The sequence below is a fragment of the Heloderma suspectum genome, chromosome 2 (genome assembly GCF_057233095.1).
Source record: "Heloderma suspectum isolate Gila_16-S chromosome 2, 16-S_ref, whole genome shotgun sequence".
Classification (NCBI taxonomy): domain Eukaryota; kingdom Metazoa; phylum Chordata; class Lepidosauria; order Squamata; family Helodermatidae; genus Heloderma; species Heloderma suspectum.
Window position 1 is genome coordinate 189,867,288 of NC_139459.1, and position 21,271 is coordinate 189,888,558.

The window sequence follows — 21,271 nt, forward strand, 5'->3', positions numbered from 1 at the left end:
AAGCATTGCAAGACTTTCTTTGCAATGACACTTGGCATTAAGCCACTCTAGGTAGGGAAATGATTTGAATGTCTACCACAGAGCTGGAGCAAGACATGTTGATGCATCTGATGGAACATCCAAATTTTGGCTCCAGTCCAGTGGTGGTCAAAATATAATAATAACCTAAATCACTGACAATTTGCTCTCCTTTAACAGTATCACAAACCTGCTGCCTGGGATGGGCTGCCTTGGCCTGCTAGGCCTGGTAGGGCTGGCCTGAAGTATACATTTTGCTCACTTGATGAGATGTCTTATGCGTTGTTGCCTGCTTTCCACCCTTAGGCTGGGGTGGGTTAGAAACCTAACACACACAATTAACCTCTCCTTGTAGAACAGATAGATCCTATTCTGCTCCCTGAACTATAGTAAAAGGTGAAAAGCCCTGGCTTTAATATTCCCCAGTCGTCTCTAACCACTGAACTGCAAGTTTAGGACTTGATTAACTCCAACCCAAAGTGCACTACAGTGGAATATATGGCAACTCTAGGAACACCCAATAATGAGAAGGGATTCTGTATGGTTCTTCCTTTGTTCTTCCAGAGCCGCAGTGACGTTGGTAAAACATCCCTAGAGTCTTCCCCCAAGGTGGAAAGAGCGGCTTAAAATTAATAGGCCACCGAGCTCCTTATCTGCAGCTCCCTTAAGACACTTGAACCTCGATTATCTCCTTGCTTTCAACCTGCTGCTACATCATGGTTAAGTATATAATGGAAATAAAGTTGGGCTAAGTAACACAGAGTAGCAAGCCGCAAGGATCTATAATCTATCTCAGGAGTGTTGAACCTCTTTCAATATGAGGGCCAAATTCAGTTTCAGAGAAGCTTTGGGGGTTGCACTGAAGTGGTGAGTGGGTCCAAAGGCAAATGGGGTGGGGCCAAAGGCAAATGGGGTGGGGCCAAAACACATAAAATCCCAGCATATTTTCGCTTAAAGCTCTTACTGCCAGCAACTAAACCTCAGGAGAGTTGTTTCAACCTTTTAAAATTGGGGCGGGGGAGATGCACAGAAGCCAGGAAACCATCAATCCATCAGTGGTTGGGGGAGAGGGATGGGGCCAAAGGAAGGGGCATGGCCAGCTGGGGAATCCTGGAGGACTGGAATGGGTCCCCTGGCTGGCCAGATTTGGCCCACGGGGCTGATTCGCAACACCCCTGATCTATATGATTACACAGAGGGATTGCCTAACCATGCTGTGTTGACTGCTAGGGGTGTACGAACCCCAACTACCTGGCTTCGCTGGGGATCCGCAGGGGGGAGGCGATCCCGTCCTCCCCCCTGGAATCCTCCCTGTCTGGCTCCACTCCGTGGCTAGTCCGCAGAGCCGCCGGCCGCTGCCGGACTTCTGGCCACAGCCGGTCTTTGGACGCAAATGGTGTCCAGTGTAGCGGACACCATTTGCGTCCCTTTGCCTTACCGTGATAGGCTACATAAAGATTTATGTAGCCTATCACGGTAAGACAAAGGGATGCAAATGGCATCTGCTACGCCAATCACCATTTGCGTCCAAAGACTGCCGCAGATGGACCTGGCCGGACCCGGCGGTGCCAGATAGGATCTGGCTGGGTTGGACTTCGCGGGGTGGAGTGGTCCGTTCCGCCACGGACTCGGGGGGGGGCAGATTCTAAGAATCCTGCCCCCCCGGAGTCCATGGCGGAATTCTCCACCATCCCTACAATCCATGAAACACAGATGGGGTGGATTTTACACAGTCCGTACATTCCCTATCCACCATCCCCTTGTGGGCTAACTTATGCAACACATATGAGAATGTGCTACAAGAAGAAAGACCATCTACAGCCATGCAGTTCAGTCATGTGGTAGAGAGTTCTTGGGCATCTCCCTCTTTAGACTGCAGGTGGGGGTTGCAGGATTGTATTTAAAACTGTTCTTGTATGTACCAAATTAACATGGCAGGGAAAAGGCTAGTCTAACTACCACCACTACCCCTCCTTTTGCATGCTAGTTTTCCATAGACAGGGATTCTGAAATGGGGAAACAAACCTATCGTCTCCCCCTCTCCCTGCCGCCTCTCACCTCGGGCAACCCAAGGGTCTCAGCAGAACCTCTCAGTCTCATCTGAAAAGGAAGTTTGGCCCAGACTGCAAGCCACCTGCAGAAAGGTGTAGCTCCAGGTGACGCAATCCTGCAAGTACAGCTACAAGGTAATGATGCATAAAGGAAGTTGGTGGGAAACACATCACCAGGCCAGCATTGCTAGTCGACCTGCCCTGGAGAAATACTCCTTTGGAACCATCAGGGGCTCCGGGGCTTGAAATGGGAACCTCTGGAGATGAGATCTAACCTGCCTCAGCTACCTGGGACACTGTGTTCTCAAGCACAGAAGAGGACTTCAGGTACCGAAAGTAACAAGAGTGTATAACGTCAGCAAAACTTAAGTTTGGGAGCTGAAGACAGGGCTGGGCAACTTGTGGCCCTCCCGATGTTTTGGCCTACAACTCCCATCAGCCTTAGCCAGTATAGCCAATGCTGAGGTATCATGGGAGTTGTAGTCCAAAACATCGGGAGGACCACAAGTTTCCCAGCCCTGTCTTAATAACTGCTGCTTCCCTTATGAACCTGCCTGTGTACACTAAGATCCCAAATGGCTTTGCTCTGTATCCCACCACTGGCTGAGATAGGACAGGGATTTCTCAGTGATGGTGCCCATCTTGTGGAACTCTGTATTTTAGAGTATCCATCTAGCTTCCTTCCCACCTGCCTTTAGATACCAGGTTGAGATGCTATTTCACCATGATTTGGACTGGGGCTGTGCACGGACCACGCGATCCACTTAGAAGTGACCCCTGTCCACCTTGGACTGATTTGGGTCCCCTCTGCTCCGACTCAAATCCGAATCCGAAGTGAGATTCGGATATCCAGATCGCCCATTTTTGGCGTTTTCCCATTGACTTGCATGGGAAAACACAAATGTCATAATGTTTTGAGTTTTTATGATACAGGTATGATATTGGGTGACTGCTCCACTACCCTGGAGAGGAGGCCACCTGCAGAATTTCAGACAGTTTGGCCTGGTGGTTTTTGTGCTAGGCGGAGTTAAAATCTGGTGTTTTCCACAGAAACTCTCAAAGCAAAGAGCTGTAACTTCTCCCTTTTTCCACACATGCATGTGGCACCTTGGCCTCTCCCAGGCCCTCTCAAGGGCATCACCCTTCCCCAAGCCCAAGCAGTTTGGCCCGCTGACTTGTGTGCTAGGTGCAGGTGAAAATTTGAGTTTTTCCAGGAAAACTCCCAAAGCAAGGAGCTGTAACTTCTCCCCACCTCTGCCCCTGCCAACACCCCAAAGATGCCTCATATTGTGCTGGATTGCTTTGTCACACAGTGGAGTGTTATTGGAACAATTAATATAAATACTATGTGTTTTGAGCTTTTTCAACACTGCCTTAAAATTGGAATGTATAGTGTTGGTAGAACAACAACCTAGCATGCACACACACACTCACACAGACACAGACACACAAGAGCTAAAGAAAAGCAGAACTACCTAAGCAAATGACAGGTGTCTTTAATTTATTGTTTTATATTTCATGTTCTTTTATGGAAGGCAGGATAACTTCAAGAAATACAGTGTAACAGCGCAGGTGATTAGATAACAGCCAAATCAAACCCCAATTTAAAAACAAAAACAAAATCTTATTTAATTTCTGTTTTGAGAGGATCAACAGAGAGAAGACACAAATGGTTCACTCCAGGACTGGGGGGGCGGGGACACCAAACACTACACACATGGGCTGCTATAATATGCCTTTCTTTAAGAATTTAGAAAGAAAGAAAAAACTAAATGCTTGAATATGACTTAAAAAGTGGGGGGAACATGCCCAGAAGTCAATGTTTGTTTTTAAAAATTGAAATAAGACTGGGTTTATAAAAATCTAAAAGAGACGGAGTTGACTGACAAAAATAACAAGGAAATAGAATGGAGAAAGCAGAAGTAAGGGTCGACATTACACAACGAACACAGCCTTTTCTGGAGTCCAAAATTGAGATAAACAAACACAAGGGAGGGGGAGCATAGCAGCAACTTGCAAGGAAAAGCTATGTTCATTTGAAAACAATATGGAAAGGAGAGCTGAATCTAATCAAATACAAATAACAAAGGAGTCGGAGGCTGGAAGAGGTGCTGCAAAAGACACTGTTCCAATGGGGATGGAGGATCAAGGAGTGAGGGAAGGGAATGCTCCCAATACCACCAAGCTATTTCCTTAAGTTAAATTTTGAGGAAAGCCCAATGGCAATCAAAATTGAATAAATTGAAGGAACAACTCCTAGGAATGCACATGCGCACACATGCACAAACGGTCATCTACCCATACCAGCCCTCTCTCCGAAAGACACAGCTAATGCAATAACCGAACGCAGCCTTTCGCTGAAGTATATATACCCCCTTCCTCCACTGATCTCTCTGACTGGAGACTGCTAGCATTGGTTCTGGCTGAGAGTTCGTATTCGCCAAAGCACACTCCTTCCTTCTCTTGTGCTCACTTTCCCACCTCCCCCTGCCTTCCCACGTCTGCTCGCCTTTCCCCTCCCTCCCTCCTCCTCCTCCTCTTCCCCCTCCATGTGAGTGATGAGCTGTTGATACATTTTGGAGACAGCCTATCTGGACTGAGGCAGAGGAGGCATTTCATGGGGGGGGGGCTCTTTGCCCTGGGGCGCCTCGGTACTGCTCTGACCCATCTCATATCATGAGGCTTTTACTCCAAAACAGCCTGCTTCGCCTCCTTATTCAGGCTTTGTAACAAGGCGGTGCACAGCCCTAGTGTGGACTGGGGTAGTAGAAACTGATTATTGATTATGATACCCTTACATGGTCTTGTTTGCTTTTGCTACAACTCCTGTTGAATTGTATTGCATTTTGGTGATAACTGTTTTATTTTTAATGGTGAATTTTTAATTTTTTTTTATCTTTTATGGATGATTGATGATTGATTGATTGATTGTGAGCCATCTTGGGGTCCTGCATGGATGAAAAGATGGGGAACCCGTATTAATTTGTCTGGACTACAGATTAGCTAACATCTGCAGAATATGCCAATAGAAAATAGAGTGAACCATGAAACAAATAAGTGAAGTCACCATTTTAAATAGGGTAGCCACGTGTCCTACATTACAGAGGCAACTCTTCTATTTGAGGAGATCCTGTGTTTGAAAGGATACCCAGTGTAAGTCTGGTTTAAAGATAATGAATCCTAAGTAGGGAGCAGAGGGACCTTGACGTTTCACCACTTAGCACCTGGACAGCAGAGCAGACTGAGCAGGCACACAGGTCAGCTGATCACAGAGTCTTCCCCACTATGGTGAGATGTCCCCTGCCCAGGGTTCCGTAGAGCAAGGTCAATTGTACTTACCCTCAGTCAAGAGCATCATGGGGGGAAAATGGTTGCCACCAACTACCAAGGCTCCATTGCCACTGGTGGTAAGTTTGCCACTGGCTTTTGGAAGGATCCGACCATGTCCATGTGCTAGTGCTCTTAATGTTGCGCTAGCATAAGCCAATGCTTGCAGAACATTCGACAGTGCTTGCTAGTACAATAGGAAATTTGGTGGCACAGCGCACACTTTGTTTTCAAGTAAAATTGTGCCCCTGGAAATCTCCTGGGAGTGTGATTTTGCCTGAAAACCAGGTGTGCACTCCCCACACACCTTTAAAGGAAAGGTGTGGCTTTTTGCCATCACGCTGCCAAATTTCCCATTGTCCTAGCAAGTGCTATGACATTGCATGCACATTGCTTTACACTGGCACAACATCAATAGCAGGACACCTTTGGATCTTTCCCTTCGTCCTCCTTTGTGTTCCCCTTTCCCCAATTTGTTGGAATGCCACCCCCTCTAACTTCACCCTGTCCAAGAAGGGCAGCAGAGTTGTAGGAAGCATTTCACCAATTGCTGGGGGTAATGTGGGGAGGGTCATTGCCTTCAAGTCCTGCTTGTGGTCTTCCCAGAAGCATTTGATTGGCCACAGTGGGGAACAGGATGCTGGACTAGATGTACCATTGGTCTGATCCAGCAAGGCAGTCCCCTATGCTCTTACACTGAGCTGAAAAGAGCTGTATAAGACAGAGATTTAGAAACCAAATTCCATATAACGTCACATCAGATTATGTTCTTCTGAAGGTGAACAACGGTGATATGGTGGTGAGTTCGTTGAATTTTCACTTTGGAATGAAAACAACAAACCCTGCGACATATCTCTGCCATGACCTAGGAGTGCAACCCTTTAAATTTCACCTGTAATTCAGGACTAAGAAGCCATGGGATTGTTCCTTCATGGGACATTCCTATGATCCTGAGAGTACAATGTCTGTCTGGGCTCCCCAGGCCCTGTGGCCTTTTGATCCTCCATTGCAGTTCATTGGTTGCGTCTGTTTCACCAGAACTGGAACATGCAGTTTTCAAAGTTATGCTGGGTTCATCTTTGACATTTTTCTTTTTCATTATATCTTTGACCTCTTGATGCTGTCACCTGTGACATCTTTTCCAAACTGCTTATCTAAGAGACGGGGACTTTCCATGCTCTTCAGCCTCAAAAGCAAATCAAAGTTTATTCTCTACCATCCCACTTCTTTTACATATGATGAATTCTTTCTGCTCTCCACCCTCCCTTAGGTTTTTGTGCCCCACTTACCATGGCCATGATCTAACAGAAAACATAAGAAGAGCCCTGCTGGATCAGACCAAGGGTCCATCTAATCCAGCATTCTGTTCACACAGTGGCCAACCAGCTGCTCACAGGAAACCCACAAGCAGGAGGACATGAGTGCAACGGCACCCTCCCACTCATGTTCCCCAGCAACTGGTATATAGGCATACTACCTCTGATACTGGACGTAGCATATAGCCATCAGAACAAGTAGCCATTTATAGCTTTATCCTCCAGGAATTTGTCCAGCCCCCTTTTAAAGCCATCTAAGCTAGTGACCATCAGTACATCTTGTGGTAGTGAATTCCATAGTTTATCCATGTGCTTTGTGAAGAAATCTTTCCTTTTTATCTGTCCTGACTCTCCCACCAATCAGCTTCATGGGATGACCCCAGGTTCTAGTATTATGAGAACTTCTCCCTCACTCACAATGCTAGAAAAATGGAAAGAAAAATGTCTAATATTATAAAAGAAGGAGAAAAAAATTAGAGCCCCTGTTTCATCTATTCCCTGCTCCTTTTTGTGTGGTGGAGCATTGTGCTTGTATTAATGGGAATTATATATGAATGTGTGCAAATGCTGGTCTGGAGCAGAAAGGCCTGTCTGACTCTCTGAGCAAGGGTGCTTCCAGATGAGGCTTTTATTGTGCAATTGGCCTGCCTAGTTCACAGAACTTGAAGGGGCTCCAGATATCGTCATCTTCCATTTGTAATCCTCCCACTGCCTCTTCTGTCTTTGCTCTTACCACAGAAAACCCATTAAAGGGGGAAAGACAGAATAGCTGCACACAATACCTTTGGATTGGCAGTGCCCATAAAATGGGAAAACATGATATTGTGATCTAGTGTTAACTAGGGGTGTAAGGAATACTCACCCCGTTCCAGTCCGGGCATTCGCGGGAGGGAGGGAGATGATCCATCCCTCCCCCCGGAATCCTGCCTGGCCAGCTCTGCTCCACAGCGAGTCCGTGGAGCTGCCAGCCGGGGCTGCCCACAGCCGGACTTCTGTCCGCTGCCAAACTGCGGCTGCAAATGGTGTCCGGAATAGGGGATGCCATTTGCGTCCCTGCCCTTTGCCGTGATTGGCTAAGTAAATATTTACGTAGCCTATCACGGCAAAGGGCAGGGATGCAAATGGCATCTGCCATACCAGATGCCATTTTGTTTGCATCCCGGCAGCGGATGGCTGTGGAACGAAGACGACGACCCGGACCAGCCACACACATTGTATGACTGTTAACCATAGTTTGTTGCTTTAGCCATGGATTCTTTTGCAGGTGGGCAAAGAAACTGCAGCTCCCCCACACACACACTGCCATTTCTGGTTTGTTTCTCTCCTGCCCATTTTGGATTTTGCTAAACTTCAGCATGGTGTTGTTTTCAGGATGCTCTTGATGGCTGCCCATTTCATCAGCATGAACAAGGCAGGGATATGCCATGATTCTGGGTTCAGAGTTCACAACAAGCCATGGTTTAAGCAAGCCAGATTTGTGTGCCAACAACATACCATGGTTTCTGTTGTGGTCTGTAGCTGAGCTGACTAACATACCATGGCTAGTTTGCAGAGATAGGTTTGGAGACAATGACAAGCCAGATTTCAACAAGCTACACCATGGCTTCTTCTTATGTGTGAATCAGGCCAGATCAGTTTCTCTTTTTTGCACACTACATGTGATGCCTACCCAGAGTTCAGCCTTTATGTTTAGCCTTCGCTTTCAGGTTGGTATAACTATGTATGGCAAGTACTTGCCATGGACAAGATATCTGCTCAGCTAAACATGTTATTTAAACCAAAACATAGAGACATTTTCTGTAAAAATTGTAGGGATGTTAGAGAATTCTGCCACAGTTCCCAGGGGAGCCGAATTCCAGTGAATTCAGCCCCCCGGAATCTGTGGCGGAATGGAGCAACCCACCCCACCACCCCATGAAAGCCCCCCAGAACGGAGCCTACCTGGCGGCGGCTCCGGCGGTGGTGGTGGCTCCAGCTGCTGCCGGGCTGCTGCAGACACAAATGTCCTGAGTAGGGGATGCCATTTGCATCCCTATGGTACCCCGTGATAGGCTACATAAATATTTACGTCCCCTACACCATTTGCATTCCCGTTTTCTCCGTGACAGGCTATATAAATATTTACGTAGCCTATGACAGCTAAAGTGGGAATGCAAATGGCGTAGGGGACGCCACTTGTGTCCCTGCTTTAGCCGTCATAGGCTACGTAAATATTTACGTAGCCTATCACGGGCTACCATAGGGACGCAAATGGCATCCCCTACTCAGGACGCCATTTGCGTCCGGAGCAGCCCGGCAGTGGCTGGAGGCCCCGTTGCGGCTTGGCCTGGCCGGCAGCTCTGCAGCCTGGCCGCGGGGCAGAGCTGGCTGGGCAGGATTCCAGGGGGGAGGAACAGATCGCATCCCCCCCCATCGAGGATTTCGGGGGGAGGAATGGAGTGCCTCCCCCCCACTGCGGATGTCCCTGGACAAAACCATGTGTTTCATACATCCCTAAAAAACTGCTGTCTTTCTTATCCAAAACAGACTCTGTGGAGTGGAAGTACAAACGCCCAGATTGGTTTTTGTCAATCCGCCTCTACCAGGACATGTGTCTAGCTCTTTATACTCCAAAACCCCTTTGTCATGTTTTGTTTGCTTTTAGTTGTTTACTTATTACACATGCATGTCCCTTTTGTTCATTGTGAGATTTTGTACTGTATCATTATTATAGAAATGATTTTTTCCCTAAAAAGAAAGAGCCTTAAAAATAGAAGAATATGTGTTGAACTTTTTATTATTGTTAAGGAGCAATCCTATGTCCCTAGACAGCATCCCCTAGACATTTCAGATTCCTGGATCCGAGGCCAGAGGCAGCTGTCCGACCTCGGAGCCAGGAAACCAAGCCCCCCCTCACAGCCAGCATGGAGAGAGCTCTGCCGGCTGCTTCTCCGCGCTCACAAACGCAAGCTCGTGGAGGGGCGAAAGGGGGCATGCTGGTGAGCGGGGAGGGGAGGATGGGGATATGGGGATCTGAGCTATCCCCAGCTACCCCTAGCCTCCTTCCCTCTCCCGCCCTGAAGCCTCCACTAGACAGGTGAAAACGCCCATCTAGCCAAAACGCAGAGCGGGAGGCACCACTCACTTCCAAGTCTGACTCTGCACTGGATGCATGCAAGGCTTTGAGTTTGGAGGCTTTCGAGTACTCAGGGTGGATCCAATAGGGTTGTGATCTAAATAGATTACTTCTCTTCGACAAAGAAGCTGCAGAGGACAGAGGGAACTCTGGGAAAGGAAAGGTGAAAGAACAAGCCATTTTAATTGCTAGTTTGCGTGGCTGTGACAAGAAGCCTGCTCACACCTTTGCATCGGTGCTCTGGACAAGTGAATGTTTTGACTGGATAGAATCAACTTGATACCAACTATAGTGGTCTCCAGCATGGACCATATGGGCATCAGTGTACCCATTGACACCTCTGTTGGTGCTCGACAGGCTCCCTACCCCTTCTGACTTTTATTTTGTTTCAGATTTTTAAAATTATATTTTTTAAAACACAGAAGCTGGTATGCTTCAAAGTGAAGTGCTGCCCTCCAGCACCATTTTAATTGTGGTTTAAAGGAGTGGTTTTGTGTCTGGGGGCTCAGACTCCATCTCTGTCCCATACTTACATTCTTGGGAAATGCCTTTTATTTTATTCTCACCAGTTTGACTTCCGGGAAATGAGTGTTTTGTGACCAGCCATGCCCACCATGGCTGCCATTTTATGAATAGGCAAGCCCCCCCCCCCCCCGCACACATTGCAGCCATTTTGTGAGAATGCCCATTTTTTGATACTATCAAAGTTCCAAATGTGCCCACAGACCCAAAAAGGTTGGGGAGCCCATATGTTATTTGATCAGTAGTGGCCAGTGAAATAGCTTGCTAGGAGGACCAGCTGGCTACCACTGTGGGAGCAATTTCAGAGGAAGGAGAAAGCTTTCTGGAAACTTACAGGAGGCAATGGAGGAGTCAGGACAAGGTTTAGCCAACACTGTGGAAGCATGCACCTGCTGACTGGTTAAAACACCCCAGCATGGGTCTAGGCTGTTGACTTCAGCCAGGCTGGCTAGCCAGTCAGCAACCACATGCTTGCATGGTGCTGTCTGAGGCACCTCCTGCCTCCAGTACCACCTCAGACTGACTTGGATAGATTACCTGAGATCTTCCAATTTGGGCAGGGGGAGAGAATATCTCAGGTAATATCTGAGTTAAGCTGAGACTAACTTCAGGTACCTTGCCCATCTCTAGATAAAATAAACATCGAGATTCTCAGACTGCAGATTTCGGCAGTGGATACCAGTTTTCGCTTTGGTGTGATGTGGTTTTAAAACCACGGAATACACATAACTTTACCCTTTACCTTATTTTCTTTGAGATGTAGCCTACAGGGAGAGCTACAGGACAAAACTTGAGGTGTCTTGTTTTGTTTCCCATCTTTTTCAGGTACGAGCCCTAACTATGGTAGTGGATACTCAGGGGACACTGAGACGCTCACAACGTTCAGCTGGGATGACCGCAATGTACGCAGGGTGTTCATCAGGAAGGTAAGGTCCAAAACAGAAAACCCTGTTGTGGGGCAGGTTGAGTGGTACTCTCCTCCTTATTATACCTAAGTGTCAGGATTGGGCCCAGACTCCCTGCAGAGACAGTGGAATCAGAGTCAGAAGATGAGATGGGCCAGGGGGCGGCCGAGGACAATCTTCAAAGGGCTCCAGGAGACAGAGAAGAATCTTTTCAAGGGCAAGCAAATCATTTAGAACCAGGCACAGATGGTTCTTCTCCCTCTGTGGGAACCCAGCAACTTGCAGAAGGGGAGCGGGGGAGCATGGCAGATGCACGAGCCAGATGCCACTCTAAGCGAGTGGGGCAAATGAAGGAATGAAGGCCGTCTACCAGGTTAGCCTATCAGTGGAGGACCTTAGGGGAAGATCCTCCCTGAAGGCGGGACTGAGAAAGCCTTTCACGTTCTCTGTTAAATGTGTAATGTTAGATTTGCAACAACTTCCTGTCCTATCATAGTGCATCTTGCAAAGAGATCTTCAAGTAAGCTAGTCAAGTCAGGGCAGCTCGGTCAAAGAACTAGGATCGGAACTGCTGACTACTTCCACATATGTACGAAAATTCCACCACGGATCTCGGGGAGGCCGAATGCCAGCGCATTTGGCCCCCCAAAATCAGTGGCGGAATGGCCTGACACTCCCCTGCCCACCCCCCAGGACAAGACTTACCTTGGGTGGATCTTCCTGGCAGCAGCGGCTCCGGCGGCGGCTCCGGCGGCGGTGCGGCGGCGGTGCGGCGGCGGCCGGTCTTCTGACCAGCTGCCGCCGCCACCATTTCCAGTTTAAAAAAACAAACAAACAAACACGTGATAGGCTACGTAAAGATTTACGTAGCCTATCACGGCTAGGTTTTTTAAAAACCCATGATAGGCTACGTAAATGTTTACGTAGCCTACGGCTGACTTAAAAACAACAATAACAACAACGCGCATATGCAAATGGAGGCGGCCATGGCCACCGCCACTTGCGTTCCTTATTTTGGTACGTCTTAGTCTACGTAAATATTTATGTAGACTAAGACAGCGAAAATGAGGGGAATGCAAATAGCGTAGCATCCGCTACGCTATTTGCGTTCCCTTATTTTTGCCGTCTTAGTCTACATAAATATTTACGTAGACTAAGACGTACCAAAATAAGGAACGCAAGTGGCGGTGGCCATGGCTGCCACCATTTGCGTACGCGCGTTGTTGTTTTTTTTAAAGTCAGCCGTGATAGGCTACGTAAACATTTAAGTAGCCTATCACAGCTGACTGCAATGACGCAAACGGCGGTGGCTATGGCCGCCGCCATTTGCGTCCCTGCTAGCCAGCGGCTGGATGTCTGGCTGCTGGCGGAGCCGGCCGGTGGCCCCGCAGAATCCCTGCAGAGCACAGCCGGCCGGCCAGGATTCCGGGGGGGGGGGGAGGAATGGAGCGCCTCCCCCCCTGGTGAGGATTCTGGGGGGAGTGACGGAACGCCTCCCCCCCAACCATGAACATAATCCGCAAAAGGTAAGTGATTTTCGTACATCCCTATAGCAAAGCCTATATTGACTTGGAGATAGGGGTGCACGAAAGTCACTTACCTGGTCTCGCAGCATTTCGCGGTGCGGGGGAGGCGCTTCGCTGCTCTCCCCCCGAAGTTCAGGCCAGGGGGGGAGGCTTCCCGCCTCGCCCGGCCGAAATTCAGGCCGGGGGGGAGGCTTCCCACCTCGCCCAGCCGAAATTCAGGCCGGGGAGGAGGCGCCTCGCCTCGCCCGGCCGCGAAATAAAAAGTTAAAAAAAAAAAAACGCCCTTGCGATAGGCTACGTGACGATTAACGTAGCCTATCACGGCTAGATCTGCAAAGTCAGCTGTGATAGGCTACGTAAATCGTCACGTAGCCTATCACGGGTGACTTAAAAAAAAAAAAGCGCGTACGCAAATGGCGGCCCCCATAGGGAGCCGCCATTCGCGTTCCTTATTTGGTTGCTGTAGTCTACGTAAATCTTTACGTAGACTACGGTGAAAATAAGGGCAACGCAAATAGCATTGCCCTTATTTTCGCCGTAGTCTACGTAATCTTTACGTAGACTACAGCGACCAAATAAGGAACGCGAATGGCGGCTCCCTATGGGGGCCGCCATTAGCCGTACGCGCTTTTTTTTTTTTTTAAGTCACCCGTGATAGGCTACGTGACGATTTACGTAGCCTATCACGGCTGACTTTGCAAATCTAGCCGCGATAGGCTACGTTAATCGTCACGTAGCCTATCACGGGGGCGGTTTTTTTTTTTAGTTTTATTGGAATGGCGGCGGCGGCAGCCAGTCGAAAGATCAGCTGCCGCCCCTGCCCCTGACAAGACCCGACGAACTGCTGCCGGGACCCGCCACCGGGAGGGACATTCGGGAAAGGTAAGTCCCGTCCCGGGGGGGGTGCGGGGGGCGGGGGGGCGGAGAATTTCTCCCGGAAACTTCTTCGGGGGGCCGAACACGTTGGCGCTCAGCCCCCCGAAGTTTCGGGGAGAAATTCTCCGCCAACCGTACTTGGAGACTGAGTCTTTGTTTGGTAACTACAGGCCTGGAGGGCTCGCAAGTCGCAACTGGACACTAAGAGTGCCAAGCATGCCAAAGCCCTGTCTGCTTTGGTTGGAGAAGATGCAAGTGTGGCTTGGCCATTGAAACTAAGGCACTGTTGATAGCACTACCAGAGTTAGTATCAGGTATCAGAAAAGTGAGGAAAGATCATCACTATTCTTAAAATACACTAATTTGGGGGATTTCTTGCTGAATATATACTAGAGCAGGCTTGGGACCTTGCTGCGTCACCCCCCCCCCCCGAAATTGCATTGCTTTCCACGCATCACACTAGGCATGCAGAGTGGGGCTGTCCCATGCTTTCCCCTTATATTGCGGTGTGCATTTACTTGATAAGAAAGCTGGATGATGTGTTGAAAAATAAAAATCGTAACTCTCTCTCCATCCATCCATCCTACTCCACAATATTCCATCATTCTCTTCTAACGTTCTGTACACTTTAAGGCAGATGTAGGCAACCTAGTGCCCTCCAGATATTTTGGAATATAATTCCCATAATCCCTAGCCACTGGCTATGCTGGCAGGGGCTGGGAGTTGTAGTCCAAAGCGTCTGGAGGGCACCAGGTTGTCTATTCATGCCTTACAGTGACTGGGTTGGGGAAAGGTGTCACAAGCTGCCACAGTGATTTACAGACCAGGTTGGCAATTGGTACTCATGAGTGTCCCTGTAGAAGGATTTATTCTGAAATGTGTTGGGCTGAATAAACCTTTCCCTGCACACATCTCTTTTCCCCCTGTGATGTTCCCCTCATGCATTCATAAACAAGTGAGGGGGGGGAGTGGAATTGCACCTGCCAGCCACACCCCCTGCACATGATGGACATCCACAACAATCATGGCTTCTGCCCTGCTTGTCCCATAGTTACCCATCACACGGAGGAGCCCTTCATGTGTACATCTGTACTCATGTACAGCCTCTTCACACTGAAGTTGAATGCATGGCCAACAAGGGACATGGCTGGTGCTTGTGTATGCATGCTGGGAGCAGTACCAATGAGTGTGATCCCTCACAGCTTTGTGAATGTGTAAGGCGGTGGAGGTTCATATGAACCCCCTTCAGGAAACAGAACTGATAAACATGGCTTGATTCTCAGGGGCTCAGGTCCCACAAGGGGAGCATTTCTCAAACTCTGGCTCTGAGCATCAGCCATACCGACATATATCTTGTTTTCTTGATTTCAGGTTTACAGCATCCTTCTGCTTCAGCTGCTTGTTACAGTCAGCATCGTGGGTCTCTTCACCTTCTGGTAAGTCTCTGGCCTAGCAACATGTCTTTTGCTTTGGGCGCCTTTTCTGATTCGGTTAACCTTTCCTAATGGCACTACTGTTCCCACATTATTTGTCCCTACACATGTAAAGTGAGTAGCTAAGTGTGTAGAGCTTTCTGACTTCTGTTGAAGTCCATGGGCATGTATTCAAACTGACCAACTCAATTGTTTGTTTGTTTGTTTGTTTGTTTGTTTGTTTGATGTGGGTCTGGACCATGGAGCATTAAACAGAATGATGGCAAACTATGCCTGGAAAGGTTGCAACAATAGGAAACTGTTTTATCTTCCCTCAAATTTCGTAGGACATTTTAAACCAAAGAGTAACATCCACATTTTGCCTTGAATGTTGCTTTAGATGAAATTTGATGGCAGGTCTGTTCAATAGACATATGGGCTTCCACTAGCATGAACAATTGCTGCCTCCTGCATTACATGCTGGAAGGCAGGCAGGCAGAGGCAGGCAGGCAGGCAGGCAGGAAAAGAGAGGGAGGGAGGGAGGGAGGGAGGGAGGGAGGGAGGGAGGGAGGGAGGAAAAGAAAAGGAGGCAGGCAGGCAGGAAAAGAAAGGGAGGCAGGCAAGCAGGCAGGAAAAGAGAGGGAGGGAGGGAGGGAGGGAGGGAGGAAAAGAAAAGGAGGCAGGCAGGCAGGAAAAGAAAGGGAGGCAGGCAAGCAGGCAGGAAAAGAAAGAGAGGGAGGGAGGGAGGGAGGAAAAGAAAAGGAGGCAGGCAGGCAGGAAAAGAAAGGGAGGCAGGCAAGCAGGCAGGAAAAGAAAGAGAGGGAGGGAGGAAAAGAAAGGCAGGCAGGCAGGCAGGCTGGCAGGAAGGAAGGAAAAGAAAGGGAGGAAAAGAGGGAGGGAGGAAAAGAGGGAGGGAGGGAGGGAAAGATATGTCCTTTGTGCTTTTTGTCGAAGCATTCTTACTTAGAGGGGCACACTAGTCCAGTGCTTGGTTATTTTATCCTTATCTGCATTTTGTTACTTTGTCTGTCCCTGCCAACCTGGAGTCACATCCAGGACCTGCCTTTTGCAAGAGGAAGGGACCTGCCTTGAGAGGAAGTACAAGGCTCATGGAAGGTCCCTCCACCAAAATTTGGGGGATCTGCCCATTCCACATCTCAGCAGGGTCTCCTGACTCTCTGTGTACCACTTTCAGGGGGCTGGAGGGGCTGCTGTGGGAAGAAGTGGGTGGGGAAGTCCACTTCCACTAGCAGAGTTGAGCCAGCATAGATATGAATCCAACTCCGGATTTTGAATAGGGCATTAGGCTTCTGCAGCACATTAGCATACACTTTTATTCATACCATTACAAGCAGTGGCTGCTTGCAGCTGAAAAAGCAGCGATAGCGGAGGCAACGGGTTAGCTGGATCAAATTGCATTTAGCATCAATAATATATTAACATCATTTGAGACCTTTCAGGCCATTTAATCAAGTGCCTCAGCAGCCCAAAGCCATTTCCCAGGAGTAGAATCAAGTAAGAAAATCAATGGCATTAGGGCTCATTGTGATGGATGCTCCACTTATTTTTAACTTAAGACCATGTGGAAATTGAATACCTTTGCTTCCTCTTCCCTGAACATGGGAAGGCTACTTAAGAGATACTTCCAAAAGTGATGCTTGGTGCTGTCGGAGGTTTGCTCTGTAAGTACATGAGCAGTTCATTTACCACATCCGCAGCTAGGTCTATGAAGGAGCTGCACAGACAGTGTCTCAGAAGATCAGGTGGAAGGACCCCTCACAGCACAGGGACAAAGCAGGCGAGCCATTCTTTTGTATTGGTGCTGGGGTGTTACCCATCACCCAACACTAACACAGCAACCGCCTGATTGGCCTGCTTCACAAGACGTGAAGAGCATTCTGAGCAGGCCTAGATTTGATTCAGCCCTCTGCCCAGACTTTACAGGGCCAGCCATGAGTAACAACATAGAATAGGAAGTTGTGGCCACAGTGGGTGGATGGGAAGGAGAGGAGGAGGGAGGAGAAAGAGTGATTGGGTATTGGACCCATGGCTTGGTGTGTTTCATCCAGACTATGGGCAAACTGTCAAGAAACAAGGATCCTGGATGAAGTCTTTTGCCTTCTATGTTCTGCCCTCTTTGAATTGCTGTCATCCACTTTCTCTGTCTTTACTGCAGTGAACCAATCAAAGGATATGTCCAAGCAAATCCAGCCTGGTACTGGGCTTCCTAGTAAGTACTGACTTTATTTCAGAAATCATCTTTATCTCAGTCAGAATATTTAATGTGGCAGAAGTTACAGCATTCCCACAACCACAAGAACAAATTGTCCTGGGAATAATCACATGGGCAATCCCATCCACTCAGGGGTCCCATAGTGAATGTGATGGTAGTCAACCAGATTTGGCTTCATGGCAGTGTCACAAAGTGAACTGAGAGTGATAGCAATGCTTTATTTTATTATATTTTTAAAAAATATTTCTTGGCCGCCTTTCAGGGCAGAAGCTTTATGAATCAATATTGTCCTCACTCCGAATAGGTGAACACTTTCACCCCCTTTTAGAGAAATTCCCAAAAATTGCCAAAAGGGGGAACTTTTCAGTGCTGAAAAAAAGTATTCATGAAAAGCACACATACACGCACACACTTTCAGGTCAGCTTTTTGTACAGTACTCTTTTTTTCTTTTCTTTTTAGAGCACAAAGTGATGCATGTTGGCAGGGCTGTGTGCATGTCACAATTCCATCGGAGTGTCAAAAAAGCAGAATTTAGTTTTCTCATGTTTCAGTTTTCTAAAAGACCAAATTTCTCACCCTCTAGCTTGAAAGTGTGTAGGACCCACCCCTGGACTTCAACCAGTGCCTTGGTTGCCCCCATAAGAGTCCCAGCGAGATGGGTGAGGGAATGGCAGAGCCTGCTAGCAGGCATGCAAAGCCATTCAGGCTGGGGCCAAGCAGTGCTCAGATTACAAGGGGGGTGGGTGGGAATTGGGGTGTTCTCCTCAGTGGAGACGGGTGGCTCTGATTTTGGTGGGTCTGTGAGTCCATTTTGGGTTTCAGTCAGAACCAGCCAGAACTCTAAAGGATCTATCTAAGGTGCTGAACCCTATCCCTAAAATGGTTTCAGCACCTTGGATAGCTCCTTTAGAGTTCTGGCTGGTTTTGACTGAACCCCTGAATGGATTTACAGCCCCACTGAAATCGGAGCCACCAGCCTCCACTGGCTGTCCTACCTTTTACTACTAGAAGGCTCCAGGAGGGCTATGATGTGGTCCCCCCACCCCCCACACACACATCTCTGTTCAAGGATTCCCCTCACCACCTGGGTTTCTGTGGCTATGTTCCTGCCTGAGTGAGGAGGGAAATCTGCTTTCCAGCTAAGCATTGCTTTGCTTACTCGGACTGTCTGTCCAGTTCTACCCATGTTCAGTGCTGCAATTACATGAAGGGGAGCCAACAAGGCTGGGCCTCTCTTTCGCTTTTTGCGATGCCTTCCCTACCCTAGCTACCGTTTTTAGGGCTAAACTATATGCTATGTTAAATACAAATTGTGCAGCTGATCCTTGCTCTTTTATTTACTTCCGTGTAAATGTATGGGGCTCCGATCTAGGTTGGGACCCCTGCAAGCAGGTTGGAGACATTTAATCTTTCCCACCCAGCCACTTTTTTCTTTCAATTTGCACCCCACACACACACACACACACATGGGGGCTTTAACAAAAGAGGGGAACTTCATTGACACCTATGGAGTTTTCTTCTTTTTATAGCCTCCGTGAGCAGTGTGTGTGTGTGTGTGTGTAGGGGTGAAAGTAAAGAAAAAAGTGGCTGGGTGGGAAGGTTAAACTTCCCTACCCATGTGCACAGTGGTCCTGATCCAGACTGAGACCTGCGCAGTTCCGTGGAAGAAAACAAAAGAGTGAAGATCAGCAGCATGCTATGTATTTAATGCAGCGTGTAGTTCAGACCTTGGAAGGCTATGGGAGAGGGCATGATTTGGCTAAAACTGGGAGGAGTAAGGGGGCATGTCTTGATAATTTTATTAAGCCCCCCATCTTTTCCCTTATGCATACTTTGAGCAAGGGGGCCGAGGGGGAACCTCCATGGTTCTCTCAATGTGCAGAAGCAGACAGAACAGGGAGGGGTGGAGAAGGAGGCCAGACATCTTTACCTCTGCCTTCCATAATTGTTGCCCTAAGGGGAAAGAGGTGGGAGCAGCAGGAGGGCCAGAAGAAGTAAGGGGGGCAGATTACCTGCTAGTGGGGCCATATTACCTGAGCCACACAGGTAAGTCTGCCTTGGTGTTGCACATCAACTAGCCTCTGAGACTGAATGACTGTAGGGGATGCCAACCTTTCTTCAGCTTCCTTTCATGGTATTCAAGTATTGCTGATGCGGCATGTCCTGTGATATCTGCGAAGTTATTTTTGGCATTTTGGGGAGACAATGTCAGCAGGCAGTCACGCTTAGTGGTCTCTGGGGAGGGGGGGCAGAAAACTGAGGAGGGGGAAGGGAAGGGGACATGGAATGGTGTGTCCTGGAAGAGTGCCTGGCCAGCTTGTTGGGACACTGAACAGGAGGATTCCGCGCTGCAACTTCGGTTGCAGGTCCCACTTGTGCCACGTCAACTGCGACGTGTGGTTTTCGGTAGCATTGCTTCCTGCGCTGACCAAAGAATTCTGCAGTATCTTTGGCAAGACACTCACGGTTGGCCTTTTTAACGTGGAAGAAGTTGTGCCTGCAAAATGAGGCCTCCAACCTCGGATGCTCTATGCAAAGTGAGAATAGCAATACTGCTGTGGTGGCAGCACTGTTGGGGCTATACTGTCCACCGTGGGGCCCCGCTTTGCCACCCTCTGGAGGCAGCCACAGTCAGCTCACACAGTCTGCCTGTCCTCAAAGTGAAACCAAGTGTAGGGAAACCAAATGCTAAACATGCAGGTGTGAACTAACTCCTAGATGCCTGCGTTGATGGTGAAAGTGCATACTAATGGAAGAAGGTGATGCTGGCAATGAATTCATGCCTAGGCTAGGGTCACAAGATAGGGCACCAGTAGGCAACCTGGTCCCTCTCCAGTTGTTTTGGACTTCAACTCCCAGAAGCCTCTGCCAGCATGGCCAATAGTCAGGAATTATAGGAGCTGTAGTCCAAAACATCTGGAGGCCACCACGTTGCCTACCTCTACAATAAAGGATGAGGGTTCCTTTGCCTTGAATTATGTTGTAGAGGGAAATTTGGCAGGTGCAGCTTGTCTACACAGATGAGAAAAGCTAGTGCCAATAAGTACTAGCTCAGTTCCTCTCCAGTCCTCAAGACTCTGTAATATTCTGGCCTTTTCCAGGTGTTTTTGCAGCTGACAAAAAAAAAGGAAAAAAGAAAAATGAAACACTCAAGAGGCTATCAAGAACCAGACTTGTGGGATGGGAAGAGGCACAGCAATGATAGGTTGGGTTAGAGATGTCAGAGAAATCCACAACGGAACCACACGACTTTGGATTTTTATGAATCCAGCCCACGGATTCTGCAGCAAATTGGCTTTTGCCCTGTTGCTCAGGTTCTGCAGACTTGCAAGCAGTTTTTCTAACCTTTGGGGACTTTCTGCAAATTTTGTCATAGAAAAAAATATGGTTTCTACAAAAAAAAAAAAAAAAAACCAGCTGAGAATGTGCATTTCCCCCATAGGCGAAGGCGTGAAAATGTGCATTTTAGGGGAATTTACACATCTTGTGGGAATGTGCACATTTTTGCAAGTGCAGATTTGCACACATTCCCATTTGACTAAAAAAAAATCCAGTTCCATTGATGGGCAGAATGAAAGGCACCTGACGACCTGCGAAACCCAGATGAAATGGATTTCACACAATCCATACATCCCTGGGTTGGGTGGCTGGGTGCAAAAGAGGACTGGGCTCTTGTGCTGTAACTTGAACAGCTGAAATCCCCTCTTCGACAACACTATTTCAGGTGCTGCAGGAGCCACATCCTCTTTTCCATCCTGCCACCGTAATGATTTTTCCATGGTTGCTTGGACTCCCCTGCTCCAGCCTGACCACATATTACATCTTTGCTGTTGCAAATGTAAGTGGAACCTGTCTGGTCATTAGCAACCTGTCTCCCTTCTAGGCAGAAGCTGACAGCACAGTGAGCAGTTTAAGGTTACACTTGGCAACCCTTTCCATGGTGGAAAAATACCTGTGGAACTTTTAGAC

The 21,271-nt window shown here is 48.3% G+C and overlaps 2 protein-coding genes across 2 annotated transcripts in view; both read left to right on the plus strand.

Moving 5' to 3' along the window:
* LOC146353610 (exendin-4) overlaps positions 1-21,271 on the plus strand; it is a 491,914-nt gene that overhangs the window by 254,033 nt on the left and 216,610 nt on the right. The gene's annotated exons all lie outside the window — the stretch shown is intronic.
* Positions 1-21,271, plus strand: part of FAIM2 (Fas apoptotic inhibitory molecule 2) — a 74,239-nt gene that overhangs the window by 12,482 nt on the left and 40,486 nt on the right. The window contains exons 3-5 of the mRNA XM_084829755.1: positions 11,175-11,275; positions 15,028-15,092; positions 17,245-17,298. Coding sequence (XP_084685881.1) covers positions 11,175-11,275; positions 15,028-15,092; positions 17,245-17,298 — 220 coding nt within the window. The remainder of the gene's footprint in view (positions 1-11,174; positions 11,276-15,027; positions 15,093-17,244; positions 17,299-21,271) is intronic.